Here is a 25,000-nt window from a genome sequence, read left to right on the forward strand (position 1 = left end):
ATGCCATAACTAGCAAATTCTAACATTGCTACAAATATAATTTGCTGATTTCTTTCTGTTCTCTGATGAGGAGAATAGCAAGAATAGCATTCTTTGAAACTCCACGAAATAAGGACTTTGTAAACTGTTTTTTTGGGGGGGGTATTCAGTCGAACAATAAATTTTGATTATAAAGTTTAACTTACAGTTTTAATTTTCTTTCTCTTATATATATATATATATATATATATATATATATATATATATATATATATATATATATATATATATATATGATTGCATAGTTGCATTGCTTTAGTTTCTTTGGAGTAAACCTAATGAAACTCCAGTGTTTATCAAAAAGTTTCCAATAATAAGCAGATCATTAATAAGGTATAAATTTTATTTGTATGTACGCAATTATTATTAACTACATATATGCAGACATATTTTAGTTGTGATTTTTTTAACCCAACGCTATCAGGTCAGATCTTACAAATTTGTGAGATCTGGAACGATGATGTTGGATTTCTAAAGAAAAAGTCATATATGTAACCTATAATGTTTGTATATATAATTTACACTCTAGCGACTTTAAGGAATCTTCAATTTTGGAGGGTTTCTTTTGGTGCATTGGTTTGGTAGATGTATTTTAGGGGGGAAGAAATATTTTCAGTGAAAAAACTTTATAGGCTTAATAATGAAATGTGAGAAAACGAGAGAAAGGTTATATGATAAACGAAAACAAAATGAGATCAGAAGGCATACATTCACAAAAGAGATATTTTATATATGTTTAAAACGAAAGTTTACAGAAGTGGAAAAAACATAGACTGTTCGCGAATATTTTAGAGTCCTTGTAAAACAAGAGGAGTCATTAGTTGAAAATATCGAAGAAGTCAGAGACGATAGTTCCAGTGCCGTGCATTACACGGGTCAAAAAATCGTAATCAAAACATCTTCGCTCAATTATCATTCAAACGCTACCGTGTTTGAATATATGGTTAAGTGGCAGTTTTAGCCATTTAGAACTGCTTTAAAGCTTCATCGCTCACTCATTTTTGACCAAATTTCAAACAATTATTACAAATCACCTCAGCTATATTGTGAAAATAAAATTTCAATTTTCGGTCAGGTTATGATGAATTTTCTGGTGTTCAAAATCGTAAAAATATGTAAGGCCGTGAGACTGGTTTCCGTAGCAACCACGTCCCTTCAGCGACTACTGTTGCTACTTATTCGAAAAGAGAAGTAACAAGTGAAACAGACAGAATGAAAGCATGCCAGGGAGATAATTGGGAGTATTTTATTGAAAGCAGACGAGTGCCGTACATTGTTATTGCGTATGTGTTTATGGGGACAAAAATTAAGACTGCAATTAAACAAAGAACAAGTGAATTTATTGGAAATCTGGAAAAATCATGAATTACAATTGAAAATTGCGAGCATTAAAAATAATATGGTTAAGCTTAAACATGGAAAAGTAAAGAACTAGTTGTTAAAACTGGAAAAGAAAAGGACAAGATATTCTACTAAAAATATAATAAATTTATAACTTAAAATATTGCAGCATTAAGAAGTTTTTTAATTCAATTTGTAATATTATATGATCAATTCTTAATGCTGCAATATTTTAAGTTATAAATTTATTATATTTTTTACTAGAATATCTTGTCCTTTTCTTTTCCAGTTTTAAAAACTAATCCTTTACTTTTCCATGTTCAAGCTTAACCATATTACTTTTCATGCTTACATTTTTCTATTGTAATATAAATTATATTTCATTAAAAGTTTTTAATAAGAGTCAATGTTCATTGTTTTTCATATTAGAAAAGAAGTTCAGTGAGAAAGGTTGGGAAAGGTTGCAATTGATGAGTTGGTTAATAGTGAGCAGATAACAAGAAGGATTCAAGCAGTTTGTGTGTGTGTGTGTGTGTGTGTGTGTGTGTGTGTGTGTGTGTGTGTGTGTGTGTGTGTGTGTGCGTGCGTGCGCGTGCTCGCTTGCTCGCGCGTGTGTGTGAGTATGTGTGAGTAGACATGCCAGCAAGCTCCAAGCCCAACAGGGAGGGGGGGGCTCAGCTAATTTATTGAAGAAACATCTGGCTTTTTAAGAAGGGATCGAGGAAGACCATTTCGAATAAATTCAAAAATTCATAAATTCAAAAAGTCCTCTGATTGGTCCAAAATATAATTATGTTCAGGAATGTGTGCGCGCAGGCGGTATGTTCACAAACGAATTTAGTTATTTCATTTTAGTTTTTGAGTTTTGCTCTCAAGTCAATACTACGGCCTGATGAAGCAATGTATCTAAAACGAGGCATGGCAGTAACATGTATGCACATATGTAGCTAATAATGTTCGCATAAACATACTGTAATATATATATATATATATAATATATATATATTATATTACTGTTTTATATGTATACTTATAATATCAAATAAAATGGTATATATATATATATATATATATATATATATATATATATATATATATATATATATATATATATATATATATATATACGTCAGTATTTCAATAGTTTCATAAGTAGCGCGGAAGAAACATTTATAAGAACTGTGAAAAAAAGGGGGGAGGGAACGAGGTGTTACTTATGGATTGTGTATTCAGTCTTTCAATGAAATGCTGGCACCAGGATGAACGAATTTATAGGAGTGAGGCTGAAAGAAGGATAGGATGTTGTTACAAAACCCGTATGTTCAGGAGTTTCTGCTATTCTTGCAATGTATTTCTTTTATGGATGGGAAGGTCCAGTAGTGGCCCGACAGTTGAATTGCACTTCATAAAAAGAAAATCATCGTCTTTTTTTTTTTTTTTTTTTTCTTTTGTAACCCCGACTGCTGCTTACTCTTCTCTGGATAGCATTCATTCAGTTTATTTTTTTAAAAACAGAACTTACTGTCTTTAAAGGAATACGATGCCATATTGATTCTCATGAAGCGAGCGATTCTGGAATAACAGAATAACGGAATGACTGGTAATCGAGAATAACAAACGAAATCGGGACGGTAAGAAGGTTACTCGCTAAGACAGAGTATCTATATATTAATACCCCACTACCTTAAACGTGCGCACGTACGTACGTGCGTCACTGTTTCCAGATCATAAATTATGCGATCGATTTATTAAAAAAGGAGGATAGAAGGTGATAACATACTACGGACATAAAATTATTACTATATAGATACGCTAATTTAATGGTTGTAGTAGGTTATAACCTTCTATACTCTTTTTTAATAAATAGGATCTCTTTTTTTACATGGGAGTCAGCACTTATCAAGGCTCAGAGGCCACTCAAGATAAGGGCTAAAGAGTTTACAATAGTATAAATTTGGTAAATTGGATTACTTAAAGATGAACAGCTCATCAAGAACTTGTCTACGTTGGACTTCAAGACGACCATATTGTAATCAACTGGAAAGCAGTCAAACGGAAGACAGTTCCACAGGCGTGCAGTTATAAGAAAGAAACTTTGTTCATGGAATATACGTTTAGATTTAGGCACGGATAAAGAGCGAGGGAAATTATTGATACTGATGTTGGCTAGACGAGTGTTTTTCTAGTTTTTAGCTAGATGAGTGTTTCTATTGAAAGTTTGGCGAGGGGGGGGGCATAGATTGGAGCTCGGACTAGCACTTGCCATGAAAATAACGTTAAAACAGAAACAGGCTTGCAACGTCCCTTCTGTGGGAAAGAGGTTGCAGGAAAGAGAAAAGGGCATCCCCCACTAGGCTACGAAGTCTATTCTGAACTCTGTCAAGGCAGGATAAGTCTTTCTAGCAGCTCCTGCCCATATGTGGTAACAATACTCCATCCTTGGACGTACCTGGCTTTTATATAGATAGAGAATTGCATCAGCAGTGAGATATCTACTGGATCGATAGAAGGATCCCACCATTTTTCCAGCGACCTTGGCAACGGATTTGATGTACGTGTGCCATTTCAGATCAAGAGTACAGGTCAAGCCCAGAAGCTTGTCAAAACACGGAACCTCCTCAAGACGAGGGCCATTCATTTCAATTGATGCCAGATGGGGATCAAAGCGTTGATGATGTAAATATAGAAGCTTGGTTTTAGATGCATTAAAAGTAACAAGCTACTTCTTTCCCCATTTTTTTACACGGTGGTCACCACGTATCAAGGCCCGGAAGCCACTCAGGGATGAGGGTTATTGCAAGTACAGTACGTTAGTGTGGAGATTTGATGAAGTGTTTACTTAAGGGGGTGGTTCATTAGGAATTTGTTAACGTTGGACTTGAACACATCCAAGTTGTAGTCAGGTGGGAAGCAGGCAGACGGAACAGTGTTCCACAGGCGTGCAGTTCTAAGAAAGAAGCTTTGTTCATGGAATCTATGTTTTGATTTAGGCACAGATAAAGAGTGGGGAAAAATTTTCACAGTGGATTCAGCTAGACGAGTGTTTTTCGTGAAAGATTGGCGAGGAGGTACCAGAGGTTTGAGTTCAGATGAGCACCTGCCGTGGAAATAACGATAAAACAAGGATAGGCTCGCAACGTCTCTTCTGTGGGAGAGAGGTTGCAGGGTAGAGAAAAGGGCATCCCCCACTAAGTCACGAAGTCTATTTTGTACTCTGTCAAGGCAGGATAGGCTGTTTTTAGCAGCTACTGCCCAGATATGACAGCAGTATTCCATCCTTGGATGTACTTGTCTTTTATATAGATAGAGAATTGCATCAGTAGTGAGATATCTTCTGGAGCGGTAGAAGGATCCCACCATCTTTCCTACGACCTTGGCAACAGACTTGATGTACATGTTCCATTTCAGATCAGGAGTAAAGGACAAACCCAGAAGCTTGTCAAAACACGGGGCTTCTCCTAGACGAGAGCCATCCATTACAATTGATGCCAGATGGGGGTCAGAGTGTTGATGATGTAAAGATAGGAGTTTGCTTTTAGATGCATTAACGGTACCCAGCCACGACTTCCCCCACTGAACCACGCGCTCAAGATCAGAGGAGAGAGAATCAGAGAGAACTTTGTCATTTACAGCCTTTGATGTGTTGCCGTAGATGGTCGTGTCATCAGCATAGATGTCAATGAAAGATTTAAATATGTGTTTAGGGAGGTCATTGGGCTCAGGATTGACACCTGAGGGATTCCAGCATTAATACTGCAGGCATCTGATTTTTGTCCATCTACCACTACTCTTATGAGCCTATCGGAGAGAAATAATTTAATGATTGAGAAAACATTTCCAGTTATACCGTTGCTGGAAATCTTGTGAAGTAGGCTCTTATGCCATACCTTGTCGAAGGCCTTTGATATGTCAAGAGCAATTGCCCTAGAAAGGAAGCCTTTGTCAAGAGATTCACTAATCCTGTGACATATAACCGTTAGCACATCTGCGGTAGATCTTGCAGAACGGAAACCATATTGTGCGTCACTAAGAAGATTATTTCTGCTGAGGTGGTTTACTATTTTCTATTTAATATGAATTCCAACAACTTATAACACACAGGAGGCTTACTGGTCTGTACTGAGAGGGAGATGACTTATCACCTGAATTCTTAAATACAGGGCATACTGATGAGGTTTTCCAGAGAGTCGGAAAGCACTTCTCCTTAAGGCAACGCTTAAGCAGTTTCGTAAGTATGGGAGCAAGTTCTGGTTGAAGCTTTTTTAACACTATAATTGGGATGCCGTCAGGGCCAGTTGCTTTTCTGGAATCAAGGTTATTGATTAGCTTGGCGACCTCATGCACAGATATTTGTATTGTACCACGTGCTCAAGATAAGAGGAGAGAGTATCAGAGGGAACTTGGTTGTTTACGGCCTTTGATGTGCTTCCATAGATGGTAGTGTCGTCAGCCTAAATATCTAAGAATGATCTAAGGATGTGATTTGGAAGATCATTGATGTAGACCAGGACAAGAATTAGACCCAGAATAGGCCCCTGAGAGACTTCAACAATAATACTATGAGCTTCTGAAATGATTATGAACCTATCAGAGAGAAATGATTTAATAACTGAGAAAACATTTCCAGCTATACCGTAGTTGGAGATCTTGTGAAGTAGACATTTATTCCATGCCATATGAAAGGACTTTGATATGCCAAGAGCAATTGCCCTAGAAAGGAAGCCTCCGTCGAGATATTCACTAATCCTATGAGATATAACTGTTAGCACATCTGCTGTAGATCTATCAGAACGGAAACCATATTGCTTGTCAATAAGAAGATTATTTTTGCTGAGGTGGTTGACTACTTTTCTATTTAACACAGATTCGAGTATCTTACTCATGACGCGCAGGAGACTTATTTGTCGGTACAGAGAGGTAGATTACCGATCACCTGAATTCTTAAATAGGGGCATACTGATGAGATTTTCCAGGGTGTTGGGAAGCTATTCTTCTTAAAACAACGCTTAAACATCTTTGTAAGTATCGGCGCTAAATCTGGTTGAAGCTTTTTCAGCACTATAACTGGAATGCCGTCAGGGCCAGTTACTTTACTGGAATCAAGGTTTTTGATTAGATTGGCAACATTACGCACATATATTTTTATGTCGCATAGCGTGTTTTATGATACAGGAGGAAATACGGAGGGGGTCTTGGTCGCATAGAGTAGAATTAGCTGCAAAATTAGCTGACGAGATTACCTCAGGTCCATTGATGATAGTTGCACACGTTTCTGTTTAGTATCCTGTATGCTATTTGCCAAAACTGGTGAGGACCAAGCCGCTGCTCAGCCACTTTGGACTTGACGGACTGTACGTCTGTTACGTTGGAAGCAATGGAAAAGTGATTTCTGTGCTCAATGACAGCAGCACATTCTGGAGAGAACTGCGGCTGGCTGTTAGGTTTTTGCTGGAACTTTTTCGAGGATATGAAACAGTCTATACCTACAATTAACCATTCAGCCAGGCCTATAGAGGAAACGTCATTTTTAAACATGGAGCGCAGGGATAGATCTGATATAAATGTGCAGAAACTATCCCAGTCAGTCATAGAGTATCGATATACTGTACGATGGCGAAGTATGTCTGAGGACTTATTACATTTTATTTTTATTTTAACTGATACAACAGAGTGGTCAGAAGATCCCAGTGGAGACATAACGGAATATGAACATAGCTCAGGGCAAGTTGTGAGGGAAAAGTCTGGAAGACTTGCATACTAACCGTCAGAGTCGGGCACACAAGTGGGTTCATGAACAATCTGGGTGAGGTCATAAGCAATGGAGAAATTGTGACAGAATTCCCCCTCATCATCTGTCTTGTTTGATTGGGTTAACCATTCTACATTTTGAACATTGAAATCTTTGCAGACGTGAATGTTAGCCGAAGGATGAGCAAACAGGATGTGGTCAATTTTCTCAGATATGTTTTTCAAGATAGTAACTCCGCTGTTGTGGGAGTGATAGAAGGCAAATATAAACGCAGTAATGTGAGCAAGTGTAATCCGAAAGCACTATTCTCTGGAGATGTCCCTACCACATGGAAAGCCATCTTTAATGTAGGCATATATTCCATGCTTATGGCGATCTTGGGGGTCAGATTTGGATGTTAAGTTAGAGTATCCTTCAATTACAAACTCACCTAGGAAAATAGTCGGCCCAATGCCAGTTTTACTTAAGAATAATAGGTCTGGTTTAGTCTCCTGTAATTGGGTTTTAACTTCTGGAAGGTTGGAACGTGGATCCCTGATGTTGGAGAAGCAGACATGGTAGTGGGTGTCTACGTTGGAAGTTGGATATCTGGGTTTAATCGTGTATTTTTTCTTGAAACTTTTAATGATGGAGTTTTGAGATTTATGGAATGGGTCGATAGACTTGCTTAGATCAAGGCGGAGAGGGAAACTAAGAGAGAAAAAGAAATGAATATATATATATATATATATATATATATATATATATATATATATATATATATATATATATATTGTAACACATAATAAGGTAAAGCCGTAACAATTACCCACTAATATGGCATCGAGAAGCCCCACCAGAAGCTACTGTATGGTCCAGAATCCATTCACCAAATGGCAATACAGCAGCCCTAGTACTTTGCACCTGCCGATGGGACAGCCTCCTTGGTGGTTAATCCAAGGTTCGGGTCCCTAACTATCATTTTATATCATCGGATAACGCCAGACAAGTTAAAACATTTACCGCCAACACCCTTATTAGTGACATGGCTACAAGAATAGACATAGAAACAGAACATTTTCGACATCTCTGGCGACTGTTCACGTAAAATACTGCCAACTTAAAATACAGCCTTTTCTTCTCCATTTGTCAGAAATATCACTCATTAAAAATAAGGGCTGGGGGGCAAATTAGGAGAAGCGATAGTAACGGGATCTGCCGATAACGCATCTACAATGCAGTGTTTACTCTCCATTAAGAAAACAAATGATGATAATATTAAGTATTGTACTTGATATAAGTCCAATTGACATGTTTAAGGGAAAATATGGTGATAGATTCCCCTCTCACTAACTGAAAATAGAATTGTCCAATCTATTTATGCTATTTTTAAAATCAACTTGCTAGATATAATGAGTAGATTTAGAGACGGGAAAATCTATTAAATAAAGCAATCAAATAAAAAATATTAATTAAAAACTGAAATAAATATAATTAATATTAACTTTTGCATCTAATATAAAGACGAGAATACATATCGCAAATAAACAACTTATCTGCTAAAAGCTTCCGTCTTCAATGCAAACTATTAAATAGAGTCTTAGCTTTAGAGAGAATTCAGCGTTCAAAAGTATTTTTAAATCAACCGTCGAAAACGCTGCTCTTGTTCCATAGCTGGCCTGGTTACGTTTTAAGGAATGCGAGATACAGGGGGGGGGGTTAACGAGAATAGAATTGTCCAATCTATGTATGGTATTTTTTAAATCAACTTGCTAGATATAATGAGTGCATTCATAGACAAGAAAATCTATTAAATAGAGTAATTAAATAAATAAAAAATATTAATTAAAAACTAAAATAAACATAATTAATATAAACTTTTGCATCTAATAAAAAAAGAGAACACATATCGCAAACAACTCCCGATCACCGAAGACGCAATTTTTAAAAATTATGTCGCTCTGGGGTCGTACGTGAAACTAAAATATAACTTATTGGTTTTCTGACTAGTATCCAAGTCTAGTATCTGTCTAAAGATGGTATAATGATATCGTGGGGTTTCTGTTCGCGCGGGGCGTCCATATAATGGAAATATGTCACAGACTCCTAAAAGGATATTGGAGATAAACCGTAATATCCACTACATTAATCAAATTACTTAGATAAATAATTTTACAGTTTTAACAAAAGGGCTACAATAATATCGCGGGGGGGGGGATCCATTCAATATATTACATCTCGCTAGTCTTTTAAAATATCCGAAGAACATCAGTAATGTGAAATATACTTCAATGTAAATCTATCTATTCTATTCTACTAATATATAAAAGTCACTTTGTGTGTGTGAGTTCCTTTCTTATAGGTTCCGAAACGGCTGAGCCCATCTTTTGCACAAAGGTAATCTATATGTCGGGCAGTGTTCTGAGATATGTTTTGTACAGAAATTTTTCTGATAAGCATCAAAAATCGAAGAAATCCGATCTTAAAAATAGCTTTTCTTCTTTTATAGATAAAAAAAAGAGTAATTTTTACAGTGGAATAGTTTACGTTACACCGGCCGGTGTAACATAAAATATTCCCCTGTAACATAGTCTATCTTCTCTTATAGATAAAAAAGAAGGTAGACTATGTTTTAGATCGTCAAGCCGAAATATCAGCTGACGTGATATTGTAAACAAACACAGATGGAATTTGATGAAAAACATTATCCTTAGTATTCTTCTTTTTTTTTTTCTTTTTTTTTTTTTTTTTTAGTATACCGGGCAAATTATTCCTCGTAATGTATCATATTCGATAGAGAATTGATTCTATAATAATACATACGCAATCTGCATAAATTAAAATATCATGTTTAAGCGTATTGTACGACCGGGCAATGCCGGGTGGTCAGCTAGAAAATACATATACGGCATAATCCCGTTGATTCTCGTAAGATCACCGAAGTTAAGCAACGTTGATTTTGATCAGTACAAAAATGGGTGACTATTTGATTGTGTATCAGGTGCACTGAAGTTTGAAAAAGGATGGGTTCCGCCAGGCTATTCTTGTACTACACGCTGCATAAAATAATGCAGCGGTTCCACAATTCCTGGAGGGTTAAAGGGCTCATCCCTCATCCATTCAAATAAGTACAACGTCGTGTTTTATTTGCCTCGACGTTAGATTATTGAATAATAGAACGACTGGTAAGCGAGAAAAACAAATTTTATATTATTTTATTGGAATTCATTACTGAGATGAGTATTATTTATTAATTTTTATTTTATTGCGGACTATTATCCTCATCTTTTTCTTAATTGTTTCACGACGTTTCGGCCAACTATTCCTTTGGCCTTCGTCAGGTAATGGTAACCGCGACTGGATAGGAACTCTGAATCTCCTGACTGCATTCACTGCAATTACTGTCTTCCGTAGTTGTTGTCGTCGTCTCACCATGTGTTTTGGCCAAGTACGCCTCTGGCCGGCTTTGGGTAGGATTGAAACCGCTATCTTCAGACAATTCTCACTTGGAACCATAGAAATTCAACATCTTTATCAACTGCGCCACGGGCCCTAAAGCGCAATCAAGGTTGAATTTTTTTTTTTTTGTCTTATAAATTCATTTTTATTTATTATCTGATCTTCCATGGTCAGGTCCGTACTGAATGGGATATATTATTTAATTTGAATTCATTGTTGAGAAGAGTATTATTTATAAATTTTAAACGTGGTGAGATGACAACAACTACGGAAGGCAGTAATTGCAGTAAATGCAGTCAGGAGATTCAGAGTTCCTATCCGTCGCGGTTACCATTACCTGAAAAAGATGAGGATAATAGTCCGCAATAAATAAAAATTAAAAGCAAACTTGTCAAGTGGTTTTGCTGAATAAATAATTTTATTTAATTGATGGCAAAATAATCGAAGTTAAAGTACTAATTAACATTGCAATTTTAAGATCGAAAATCAAAATAAAGTTTTATTTTAATATACATTCATCTGTAGGGAAAACTCATGACATTTTTATATGGAACCTTTTTTTTTTTCACATAGGCATCACCACATTATCAAGGCCAATAGGCCACTCAAGGATAATGGTTAAAGAGTGTACAGTAGAAATTGGACAATATAGTAATCATTAGTAATGAAAATTTGGTAAATTTGATAACTTATATGGAACGGCTCATCAAGAACTTATTTACGTTAGACTTGAAGACAACCATATTGTAGTCAGCCAGAAAGCAGGAAAACGGAAGACAATTCCACAGGCGTGCAGTTCTAAGAAAGAAGCTTTGTTCATGGAATCTACGTTTAGGTTTAGGCACAGATAAAGAGTGGGGGAATTATTGATAGTGTTTTCAGCTAGACGAGTGTTTCTTGTGAAAGTTTGGCGAGGGGGGGGCATAGATTGAAGCTCAGTCGAACACTTTCCATGAAAATAACGATACATCAGAGACAAACTCGCAACATCTCTTCTGTGAGATAGAGGTTGCAAGGAAGAGAAAAGGACATCTCCTACGAGGCTACAAAGTCTATTTTGAACACTATCAAGGCAGGACAAGTCCTTTCTAGCAGCTCCTGCCCAGATGTGGCAACAGTATTCCATCCTTGGACGTACCTGGCTCTTATATAGATAGAGGATAGCATCAGCAGTGAGATATCTACCGGATCGATAGAAAGATCCCACCATTTTTCCAGCGGCCTTGGCAACAGATTTGATGTACGTGTTCCATTTAAGATCAGGAGTAATGGTCAAGCCCAGAAGCTTGTCAAAACTTGAGGCCTCCTGAAGACGAGAGCCATTCATTTCAATTGATGCCAGATGTGGATCAAAATGTTGATGATGTAAAGAGAGAAGCTTGGTTTTAGATGCATTAACCTACTGTTAATATTATAAAATTATTTTATATCATGGCTTGAATTAAAGTTTTAAAATCAAAAGTCAAGTATCATAGCTCAGCTGTGTCCTAAACAGAAAAATTCATTTCGAACGCGCCCCTGTCTTATGAAAGAACCTACTGTTGATTTTACACGCTAGTCCCTTCTAATTGACGGTGATAAAACATCTCAAGTGCACTTGTGATATTTTGGTCAACATCAGACTGTTCCTTCTTTAATCGGATTTTTTCAATTATCGATTTTTGATACTTATCAGAGGCATTCCGATACAAAATTCATCTAAGAACACTCTCACAGACACATAAGTACATTTGTATGAAATTCCAAAAAAAAATCGATCCTGTTGCTTTGTGGTTCAAAAGAAACTCTCTCTCTCTCTCTCTCTCTCTCTCTCTCTATATATATATATATATATATATATATATATATATATATATATATATATATATATATATATACATATATATATGTGATAGATCACACACACACATACATACATACACACGAAGTGCTTTTCCTCGTATATATATATATATATATATAGAGAGAGAGAGAGTGTGTGTGTGTGTGAGAGAGAGAGAGAGAGAGAGAGAGAGAGTGAGAGAGAGAGATGGGAAAACAGCTATATTTCAAATTCCAAGATCCTCAAATAATCCGTTACTCTTAGAATGTTCAGTTCTTAGAATACATTAGTCTTATATATATATATATATATATATATATATATATATATATATATATATATATATAAAGGTGAGAGAGAAAAGGGGAAGAAGAGAGGGATGGCAGAACAGCTATATTTCAAATTCAATCCCTTGCTTGAAAATCCGTTACTTCTAGAATAAATTGCTCTTAGAATCTCTTGATCTCAGAATGCAATTTCTTGCTCTGAAAATCCGTTGCCATTAGAATGTGTTGCTTATAGAATATATTACTTTTTAGAGAACATTGCTCTTAGAAGACATTTTTCTATAGATACATTGCTTTTGAAATTCCTTGCACTTAGAAAATATTGCTCTTAGAATTTGTTGCTTTTGAAATACGTTGCTCCTCAAATCACTTTACTCTTCATATACATTGCTCTTAGATTCCTTTGCGCTTACTTTTAGAATGCCTTGTTCGTAAGATACATTGCTTTCGATATACATTGCTTTTTGAATCCCGTTCTCTTAAAATAAATTGTTCTTAGAACTCCTTGCTCTTAAAATCCATTGTTCTTAAAATCCATTGTTTTTAAAATACATTGTTCTTGGAATTTCTAGTTCTTCCTATACAATGCTCTTAGAACCCCTTTCTCTTAGAATGCGTTGCTCTATGAATTTAATTATCTTAGAATACATTACTTTTAGAGTTCGTTGCTCTTGGAAACCTCTTGCACTTAGAATCCATAGATTTGAGAATGCAATTTTTAAGATACATTGCTCTTAAAATTCATTGCTCTTCAAATTTATTGCTCTTAAAATTCATTGCTCTTAAAATTCATTGCTCTTAAAATTCATTGCTCTTCAAATTTATTGCTCTTAAAATTAATTGCTCTTAAAATTCACTGTTTTTAAAATTAATTGCTCTTAAAATTCATTGTTTTTAAAATTTCTTGCTCTTAAAATTCATTGTTTTTAAAATTTCTTGCTCTTAAAATTCATTGCTCTAAAAATTTCTTGGTCTTAAAATTCATTGTTCCTATTTACAATGTCTCCCCACGGGACAGAGTTAGACACCAGGGTTGTTTTTTTAATTTTTAATTCATTATTATTAAAATACATTTCTCTTAAAATATATTTCTCTTAAAATACATTTCTCTTAAAATATATTTCTCTTAAAATACATTTCTCTTAGAATTCCTTGCTTTTATAAAGTATTGTTCTCAGAATAAAGTGCTCTTAGAATTCCATTACTATTAGCATTCCTTGCTTTTAGAATACATTGTTCGGGAATACATTACTATTAAAATAAATTGCTCTTAGAATTCATTGCTGTTAGAATATATTGATCGTAGAAATCATTACTCTCAAAATTCATTTGCCCTTAAAATACATTGCCTTTAGAATTTCTTGTTTTGGAATACATTGCTTTTAGAATAGATTGCCTTTGGAATCTTTTGATCTTAGAATACATTTCCCTTAGAATACATTGCTTTTTAATCCCATGTTCTTAGAATATCCTAACCACATGGGATTAAAAAAGCAATTGCTTAAGAATATTTTGCTTTTAGAACCCCTTACTTTAGAAAATTTGCTCGTAGAATACATTGTTCTGAGAATACATTGTTCTTAGAATACATTGCTATTAGAATACATTGCTTTTGGAATTCCTTTGTCTTTTAATCTCTTGTCTTTAGAATATATTGCTGTTGAAAGCAAACGAGAGAATAAATTTATATTTTGAATTGATCTTTTATTTTTAACTGCCTTTGCAATTAATTTTTGTTTAGGCGAATATTTTTCTGGATTTATCGTAGCATATTTACCTTAATGAAGACCTTTAATTAAATATTTCCGTTGGCTTTTGCTATTTTTACAGAATGAGTTACCGAATCCGCCTCCATGCTCCAGGACGCAACTTCCGGTCAACCTTCCGGTACTACCCGGCGCGGTTCGTCGTCCACCCTCGTGTGGACATTGAGAACTACAGACGCCGGACCGCCGATTTCGAGAGGATGTTTGATCGTCTTGGTCTTAATCTGGATGCCTTTGCGCGCTATCCTGATGAAGAAGAGTACTGTGAGTATTAATTCACTTTTTTCTCGAAATCTCATTTAAAGAACTCGAAGTCATACCATACTTAATGTGGTTACAAACTGTTATGTGGTCATGGTCTTAGAAGGAGTCACACTCATCAGAATGGCAGAAGTTGGAGTGAGAGTCAAAAATCAATTTTTGCGGTTTTCAAAGAATCCTGAAACCTGATTTTATTAACTTTAAGCCATCGTTCATTTAGTGTCGTTACAAAAAGAGTTACAGAGACGGGGTTGCGAAAGAATACTCATAAAAAAGCTAGTGTAACGTCTTCATAAATGAGCAATCAACGAACCAAATAAAATTTACTCTCATTATATATATATATGTCAAGGACTACAAATATATATATATATATATATATATATATATATATATGAAACAGCGAAACAGTACTATATGTGGATGACTGTATATATATATATTTCTAGTCCTCGACATACAATTCTGTTTCGTTGTATCACAACTCATCAGTGCCGCTAGACTAGCACCTCTCCCAAGCCGAGGATTGAACCTAAAACCATCGCGTTGATAGTCAGCAGTTCTTCCGATCTACCCACGGGAACGGTGCCCGCAAATAACCTCGCCAAATGTCTATTTTAAACAAACATTCATCCACCACTTTTTATAGTGCTCAAACCACTTATCTATAAGCAAACAGCGAGCCTCGCATTTTTCATTTATGTATATGCAGGATTTTAGAAGGTTATAATACTATTCTATGGTTAAAACTTTATGACATTTGGTTAAAATTAGAATTTGCAACGTCATAACTTCGATCAGATTTTGGACTAATGGATACGGTGTTCTCTTACAAGTTGTAAAAGTTGTGTACAGAAAAAAACATTCAGAAATTTTCGAGCGAGGTTTGAACCTACAGACCACCCACGTCATACAAAAAAAAACGTAATTTTTCAAGTCTTCGCGCGGAGTTTGAACCAACAGGCCGCGTCATGCAATAAAAAAAAAACACGCTATCAACTTACCCACAGTCAACTTTTCACGGCTCATTGTTCGATCATTCTTGCTAAGCAACGACATAGAAAAAATGGCTTTACCGATGATATCGATTTTCGGTAATTATCGTAAGTGTTCTGAGACAAAACTAAGTTCACTCCCAGACTTATACACATAAGTTCTGTAAGTTTTAAGGAAAATCTGTTCAGCCGTTTCGGAGTCTATAAGGAACGAACTCACACACAAAGTTGCATTTATATAATTGTAGAGATTATTGGAAACAAAAATAACTATTTTGTAAATTTTAAAGAAAAGTTCTGTAAATTTTAAAGAAAATCTTTTCAGTCGTTTCGGAGTCTATAAGTAACGAGCTCACAGACAAAGTTGCATTTATATAATTGTAGAAATAATAATAATAATAATAATAATAATAATAATGATAATAATGATAATAATAATAATAATAATAATAATAATAATAATAATATATATATATATATATATGCCTTGTTGTTTTATTTTAACATACATAGAAAACTATTTGCAAAAGCATACATGTTCACAAAACCTGTGTGTGTGTGTGTGTGTGTGTGTGTGTGTGTGTGTGTGTGTGTGTGTGTGTGTGTGTGTGCGTGACGTAGACTTAAAAAAATAATAATAATTGGCGTATTCCTGGAACGTCTGCCCATACTGCATGAATCTGCTAGTGTTAACTCTTTCAAGGTTGAACTTGATATCTGCTGAGTTACCCGTGAATTAATCTGACAGGTCCATTAACCTAATAATGAGAATAAGTATTTTATGATTTGGTTGGTTGGTTGTTTTTGTTTTACGGCATATCAACCCTTTCCGGGTTATTTAATGCCGAATCCAAAGATTTTGAAGAAAAATTTTTTTAATAGAATATATTTGTTGTTTTCACGTCGGTTTCTATTCAACCCATAGTTGGGACCCTAACAGGTACTACCACTCCGGGTCAGAGTAGACCTGGGAGCAATGGTAATTAAAGGGTGGCCCCACACTCCCCAAAGCCCACAAGCTGGGGCCTCACCACTGGATACAGTTTAAGGTCATATCCAGGACCCCATTGAGGGACTTTTACCCTCTGAAAGGGGGGGGGGGGCAGTCGGCGTATTCTAATGCCCCATCGACAGGGCCAAATATTTTATGAGTATATGTATATATTTTTCCTCCTTTTTTGTACATCTTTCAACAAAATTATATGCAGTTAAAACTAATAATGACGTTGGTTAATAATGATTTCTGCATTTCGGTTTATGTTAACTAGCATGCATACCCGGCGTTGCCGGGGTGAACTTGAAGTTCGGTTTGAACACAGCTGCTATACTAAGGATATTGAGCAACCTTACAAAAGAACGGAATCGCCCCAGCCTCCCCCCCCCACCAAAAAAAAAGGTAAAACTTCCCCACCTTTTGCGCTGGACTCTTCCCTAAAAAAATAAATGAATCAAAACAACTTTTTTTTTTTTCAATCAAAATAGCAGCGAATGCACGGGCAACCGAAAAAAAAATTAGCTGCGCTAGGTAAGTTCGAACCTGGAATGTTCCAGAGGAGAAGCACTATGACCCTGCAAAAGATGCCTGAGCAGCCTCGTCGGCATTCCTTGGTAGTGACGCCTCAGATGATTAACAATAAGCTAACCCCTTCTCAAAGAGAGAAAGCAAAGCTTGGGAAGGTGGACCTCCTAGAACTGAACTTCACAGGATTAGCATTACACCGCAATCAACGGCGAACGAGTCATTACAGGTATGGTCTAATCTTTGTTGATATCCCCCGTCCCGAGGCATCGTATATGCTTCAAGTGATAATCATCTACAAAAGGCCCTATTTAGTTTTAAAATTCGCACTGTGTCATACCTTACTTGGTCTTGTAGTTGAGCTCAACCACAAGCCTCAGACTCCCTAACCGTTGATAATCAGAGGACGGTTTGATAAATGTGGGCCCCTGTTGCTAATGAAGTTTTTTTTTTTGTGTGTGTGTGTGTGTGTGTGTGTGTGTGTGTGTGTGTGTGTGTGTGTGTGTGTGTGGAGGGGTATATATCTTATCTTCTTGCAAAGAAACTTAGCCGTATGTTGAAAATAAGCCCGTCACACACATATTTTAAAATGTAATCAGTGATATTAGAACGTTCGTAAAACAAACAAGTCTGTGTAATTCGTTAATACAGTATTTGTACTGTTTTCAAAGATTTACCAAAAACAACTTTGAGGGAGCCGACGTAGCAAATTACTAAAAGAAAATTTCGTACACACTATGTAAAACTTACATAAAAATGTAAAAGTCATCTATTACATAAATCTCACCTGTCTGTTTAAATGTATGTATGTATGTATGTATGTATGTATGTATGTATGTATGTTTAAAAATTTCGACAAGGGCGACGGATTTTCACGAGATCGATATGGTTTTAAAGATCGACCCTTCGGACGACAAATATCGAAAAAATTGGCCAAAAGTATTAATTCCTACATCCTTAACTGGGTGCTTTTCTACAAGGAGGGGTCGCTTTTTTCGCCACTATTTTCGAAAGTCATTCCCTCTTTTCGATTGACTAGCCTTAATTTAAACCTTTGCCACCTCCGGTTTGGCGATGGACGCAACAGCAAAGACGTCATGTTTGTTTTCACGTTCTTTTCCTCCTTCGCTGTACGGGTTCGAGCCTGTCTGCCTACTACCACTTTTTTATTTATTTATTTTATTTTATTATTTTTTGTGCTTAACACACACATACAAACACCCGGGCAATGCTGGGCACCCAGTCTAGCCTATGATATAAAAGGCAAAATGTGAGTTAGTTTGTATGCGTGTGTGTGTATTTGTGTTTGTATGGCTGATAAAAACTTTTGACAAATGCATTGAACCGTGACAAAATCGGTATCGTTAGAAAGATCGATCCCTCGAATGAAAAATATCTAAAAATTGGCCCAAATCATTAATTCTGTCCTGATCAACTGGGCCTTTTTTTTGTCTTTTTTTTTTTTTGCAAGGAGAGGTCAGCTTATCTGTCGACATTTTTGCAAGTCATACACCTACAATTCTCAATGTACGTATATAAAATTTTATTCTGAAGGCCCGTGGTGTCTTAAGCTTCCGTGGCCAAGACAGCTAGTGTTTTTGCTTTTTTTTTTCATCTACTTATCCTCTACATTACAGGTTCGATCCTGCCTACTGTGGATTATTTTTATTTATTTTTTTTGCGCTCGCATGGGTCTTTGATTGAGAAAATGTTGTTTTAATTTTTTCTCTGGGGGATGGTTGCTTAATAGCCTTAGTATACCACCTCTCCCCACCCAGGCAACTCCGGGTACCCATGCTAGTGACAAATAAATCAAGAAACAAAACACAAAAAAATGTAAACATCTCAATAATAATTAAATAGTCACAAGGTTAAAAAAATCCCAAAACCAAATTAGAATGTCACAAATATTTAAAAAGTCACAATAAAGTTTTTAAAAAGTCACAACAAAATAAATTCAGAAGTCACAAAATCTACTAAACATGTCACAAACATTTAAAAAGTCATAATAAAATAAAATAAAAAAGTAATACGTTGTTCACATTTACTTTTAATGTTTAAATTACTTGCATATTTCCCTACGATTAGCTAGATTTCACTCATGTTACTTATCTTGTCCGCATAGGTTTCGACTATGAGAGAAAAATAGAGCGAACGAGCAAGCGAAAGAGAGAGAGAGAGAGAGGGGGAGAGAGAGTTAGGAAGAATATATACAGAGAGAAAGCGAGAGAGGGAAAATAAAAACTGGTGTAGATATTGTTCACCATGAAATGTTATTTTCTTCAGCATGAAAAGAAATGTAAAAAGCGAGCGAGATAGAGAAAGAGAGGGAGTTTGAAATAATATATACAGAGAGAGAAGGAGACAGACAGAAAAGAGAGAGAGAGAGAGAAAGAAAAAGAGAGAAGGGGGACCAAAACTGGTGTAGATATTGTTCGCCGTGTAACGTTTTTTATGCATATGAAAAAACAACAAACATTTAACGGCGTCAACATTATCTACAACAGTTTTTATTCCTCTCTTTCTCTCTCTCTCTCTCTCTCTCTCTCTCTCTCTCTCTCTCTCTCTCTCTCTTTATCCCTATCAAATTCCAGAATTAAATGACTTCCTCTCTGACTCTACTAGAAATGCAGCTTTTATCGTGTCGATTGCGACAAAATTGCATTTGAAATGTTACCATATAAAAACAGTCGATGTAAATCAGGGTTTCCGAAACTGTTTTCAGGCTGGCGCCTCCTTGGCTTCTAGATGAGATTGCTAGCACACCTTTGACTTCTAGAATAGACTGCTAGCGTCTTCTTGGCTCCTAGAATAGATTGCTAGCGCACCTTTGACTTCTAGAATAGGCTGCTAGCGTCTTCTTGGCTCCTAGAATAGATTGCTAGCGCACCTTTGACTTCTAGAATAGACTGCTAGCGCCTTCTTGTCTCCTAGAATAGATTGCTAGCACACCTTTGACTTCTAGAATAGACTGCTAGCGCCTTCTTGGCTCCTAGAATAGATTGCTAGCGCACCTTTGACTTCTAGAATAGACTGCTAGCGCCTTCTTGGCTCCTAGAATAGATTGCTAGCGCACCTTTGACTTCTAGAATAGACTGCTAGCGCCTTCTTGGCTCCTAGAATAGATTGCTATTCACACCTTTGCCTTCTAAAATAAACTGCTAGCGCCCTCTTGCTTCTACAATACACTGCTAGCACACTCTTGGTTTCTAGAATAGACTGTCAGTGCCTCCTTGACTTTTATAATAAACTGCTAGCGTCCCCTTGGCTTCTAGAATAGACTGGAATTTGAACTGGTTTTTATCAGACTGTTGTGAGACGTACACTGTGTAAAATATAATGTAAATGTTTGCATTTCTTTATGGTAGGATAAAATTCTTTTCTGGCTTTTAAATTTAAGATGCCTGTTTTCATAAGCGTTTCTGGCTCCAAGATTAAAAAAATGTTTGATGTTTTACATATTTTTTATGCGTTGCACATGGTGAGAATTTGTAATACCATATAAATTCCATCAACAAAGCTTCTTTCCTAGAACTGCCCGCCTGTGGAACAATGTTTCCGCTAGTCTGATTTCAAGATGACTACAATGTGATTGTTTTCAAGTCCAATGTAAACAAACGTATTAATAGTTAGTGATGGGAACGGGGTAGAAATGATTTATTTAAGGAGGAGTGATCAACAAGAACTTGTTTACCATCTATCTGTTTGGAAAGAGAGAGTCACATTGGTCCGGGCAAGGAACCGACCAGATAGATAAATGATAAACAAGTTCTTGTTGGGCCCCCCTCCTTAAATAAATAATTTTACTCTCATTTCCACCGCTAACTATTAATACGCTGTTATCTCAGTGACTACTCTAGTTAACAAATAATAAAAATATGTCACAGAAGTATACGTCATGATTCTAGGGCTATAGCTGTAATTAATTACTATCCAATAACGTTAAATAGGGCTATAGCTGTAATTAATTACTATCCAATAACGTTAAATTCATATCAGAGTATTTACAATTGAATCACAGAGTACTTGGCGGTAGAATAAAATCGGTATTCCCAAATATGGTTAAATGATGCAGATTTAAAAACTAGTGGTTATATATGAAAACATTTGCCTCGACCCTTCAAAATAAAAAAGCGACATAAAGGTCCCAATCACAGACTACAAACCTTCAATAAATAATTTTATTACAAAGAACTGACAAGAAAACTAGAACAATTGCCAAAACAACAAACTCTTCCAAATCACGCCTACACTTAAAAAAAAAGCCTTCTAGATACCAGAAAATCACAGAAAGAAGTAGTAGTCTTATCACGTATCCGGATAGGACACACATACATAACTCACTCCCACATACTAAAAAGTGAAGAAACTCCCACATGTATACCATGTCACAAACCTTATACAGGCTGCTATGATCTCACACAAATTCATCAACACTATTACAACGCCACAAGTTTAAAACTACTCTTTGAAATAGAAAATCCTAAAACCATTCTAAATTTCCTAAAAAGTGCAAATCTTTACCATAAAATATAAATACCATCAAATAACAAACTATATAAAAACATTACTCGAATATACCTAGCGAAAATCAACTCCGAAAGCATCTAAAAATCTCAATTTTATATCCAGCATTAAATGACCTCAGGAAGGTTGATATGCTGGTTAAACAAACAAACAAACAAGCACTCATTAATCCTTATCCTCGAATGGCCTTCAGGCCTTAATAGGTGGTGAATCCCATGTAAAAAAAAGTATATTTCATCCCCGATGATCCATTTTTGTCGAGAACTTAGATACTGATCTGAAAATTGTATTTTACTGAATATATTTTTAAATTTATTTTCAATAAAAATCATCTGGTCCCATTTTTACGAATCCTTTTAAATAATATTGTTGTCCCATCTGAGTTACTCAATTTTTTAAATGGGTATGTTAGCTAGTTGATATATTAGTTAGTACATATATAGTAATTATGCAGAAAGTGTTGTAAACGAAAGGTTGGAAGAGATTAAGTGGTTGATCCTGACTGTGGAATCTGATATCGTGAGAGCGAGGATTTTTCTTAGAAGCTCATCAGCTCCGTCGCACGGCCATCTTAATGACCGCCACCTGTGAAAAACGGCACCCTAGTTGGCTGAAAAGATTGGTCGTAGAAGGCCGTAATTGGAGAAAAGAGCAACACTGAGAAATAACAGTGGCGTTGTTCCAGTCATGTATTATAAGACGACCAAATTCTGGCACGATTTTCAAAGCAGTCTTTGGAAGAATCGTCTTGGAGCAAACATGTTAAATAATGACATTAGAACCTGTTAAAGTATTGGGCTTTTCAGTTTCCTTCATCAATGAAAATTGCCGTTTTAAGACGACCACAACTTGATGTGACGGAATTGGCGGCGTGAAACTCGAATAAACCATTTGTGGTTTGAATTGTTTTTTTAAAAAATATGCTACGACATATGATCGTATTTGCAACCTATTTGGACCAAAGAGGAATGCAGCACAGAGACGTGCAGAAGAAGAAGAGGAATGCTAGTGGTGCTCTTGCACCTGCTCCTTTTGTTCCTTTTTTACACAGTCCGGCGTCCACTCGAGGATAAGGGTCAATGGTATACATTAGTAAATGTCATTTTAGCGTAGTAAACTTAAGTAATGGAAATTTTGTAAATTAGATTACTCAGGGGGACGGTTCATCAAGAACTTGTTTAGGTTGGACTTGAAGACAATCAGATTGTAGTCATCTGGAAAGCAAGCAAACGGAAAAGAGTTCCACAGGCGTGCAGTTCTAAGAAAGAAGCTTTGTTCATGGAATCTACATTAAGGTTTAAGCACAGATAAAGAGTGTGGGAAGTTATTGATAGTGGTTTTGGTTAGACGAGTGTTTTTCGTGAAAGTTTGGCGAAGAGAGGGCATAGATTGAAGCTCAGGCGAGCACATGCCATGAAAATAACGATGAAGCAGAGACAGGCTAAGTGCTCTTTTCAGAGGAATGTATTATAGGTTTGTGTCTCACCGAGACTGTGTCTATTGCTATATTTTTGTCGTTTTTTCTCACTGGAAATGTTCTCTGTACATCACCGGTGCAGCATATCGATTTGGAAAAATAATTGATGGTTTTAAATTCATTAAATGTTAAAAGAATTGCATTATTATCCGACAGTAATTCACTCAAAATAATTTTCAAGATCCATTATGATACACTGTACAAAAGACTACGAAAATCTAATAAAAAAAATGTATAACAAAACGACACCCTTCATAAACCCCTTCATCTTCGCAGAAAAGAAAAACACAGAGAAAGAACAGATGAATATCGAGGTTGTTCCAGTACGATCGTATGCCGGATACGTATAACATAATGAGAAGGTGCATTGCCGTGGTGAAGATGAGAAGGTTTTAAAAAATTAATATTAAAAATGGTTGCAAAAATTTTAAGTTACAGTAATATACTAATCAACGTTTATATTATTTAATTATTGGAATTCTTTTGGGGTGAGTATTTTGTATATTTTATTTATTTATTTATTTATTTATTTGCAGACTATTATCCTCATCTTTTATAGTAGTTGTTTCACGACGTTTCGGCCAACGATTCCTCTGGCTTCGTCAGGTTGTTAACCGCGACGGGATAGGAATGTTGAATCTTGTAACTGTATCCCCAGTAATTACTGCCTTCCATAGTTGTTGTCTCGCTACGTATTGAACAACTAATCGTCTGACCGGCTTTGGGTAGGATTAAAACCATTATCTTCAGACAATGCTTACCTGGAACTGCCGAGATTCCACAGTGCCACATGGAACCAGAAATATAAAAGATTAGGGTAATAGTTCGAAAAAATAAATAAATAAAATAATCAACGTTTGTTTATCTAAGTTTTTTTGCTGTATATTTTAATCGCAAAAAAAAAAATAAATGGAAAAATATGCTTTGGGATTTAGTTTCTTTGAAACAAAACTTATTCTATTTTTTTCTAATTAGTTGTGATTTACAGTGTAGTCACTCATCTCTTAGTAGTTTCCTGTCTATTACTGTCGCTCACTGTATTTTGTTTGACCCTTGTCATTTTATACATTCTTCGTTTCACTCCCGTCTTCCTCTACCACATTTTCTACCATCAATCCTTTCTCTCTCTCTCTCTCTCTCTCTCTCTCTCTCTCTCTCTCTCTCTCTCTCTCTCTCTCTCTCTCTTTTCTCTTTCTTCTGTTTTTCTTCCATCTATCTTTTCCGTCTCTCTCTCTCCTGTTTCTCTCCATTCCTTCCCCCTCTCTCTCTCTCTCTCTCTCTCTCTCTCTCTCTCTCTTCCATCTCTCTTCTGTTTGGATCTCTCTCGTTTCTTTCAGTTGTTCTTTCCTTCTCTCTTTCGCTTCTCTTTCTCTCCCATTTTTCTTTAGTCTCTCTTCTGTCTATCCCTCTTTCATTTCTCTCTTGTATGACTCTCTCCTGTTTCTCTTCAAGCTTTTTTTCTGTCTGTCTCTCCCTTTTTTCTCTCTATCTCTCTCTTCTTTTCTCTGCCGTCTGTTTCTTCTGTTTCTCTCTACCATTTCTCTCCAGTCCATCACATCTTTCTGCCTCTGTCTCTTTTTCTGTCTCTTTCTCTCTCGCTCTATCTCGATTTTTTTAAGTTTCTCTCCCGTCTTTCTCTTCCTTCTCTCTCTCTCTCTCTCTCTCTCTCTCTCTGGCTTTTGTTTTTCTCTCCTATTTATCTTCAGTCTCTCTACTCTCTCTCTCTCTCTCCCTCCCTCTCTCTCTCTCTCTCTCTCTCTCTACATATATATATATATA

At 36.0% G+C, this 25,000-nt stretch overlaps 1 protein-coding gene across 1 annotated transcript in view; it reads left to right on the top strand.

Moving 5' to 3' along the window:
- LOC145265553 (annulin-like) overlaps positions 1-25,000 on the top strand; it is a 144,098-nt gene that overhangs the window by 18,240 nt on the left and 100,858 nt on the right. Inside the window, exon 2 of the mRNA XM_080121519.1 lies at positions 14,507-14,706. Within this exon, the coding sequence (XP_079977645.1) occupies positions 14,508-14,706 (199 nt within the window). The 5' untranslated portion in view covers position 14,507. The remainder of the gene's footprint in view (positions 1-14,506; positions 14,707-25,000) is intronic.

The sequence above is a fragment of the Euprymna scolopes genome, chromosome 40 (assembly GCF_053919585.1).
Source record: "Euprymna scolopes isolate OS-2025 chromosome 40, ASM5391958v1, whole genome shotgun sequence".
Lineage (NCBI taxonomy): Eukaryota > Metazoa > Mollusca > Cephalopoda > Sepiida > Sepiolidae > Euprymna > Euprymna scolopes.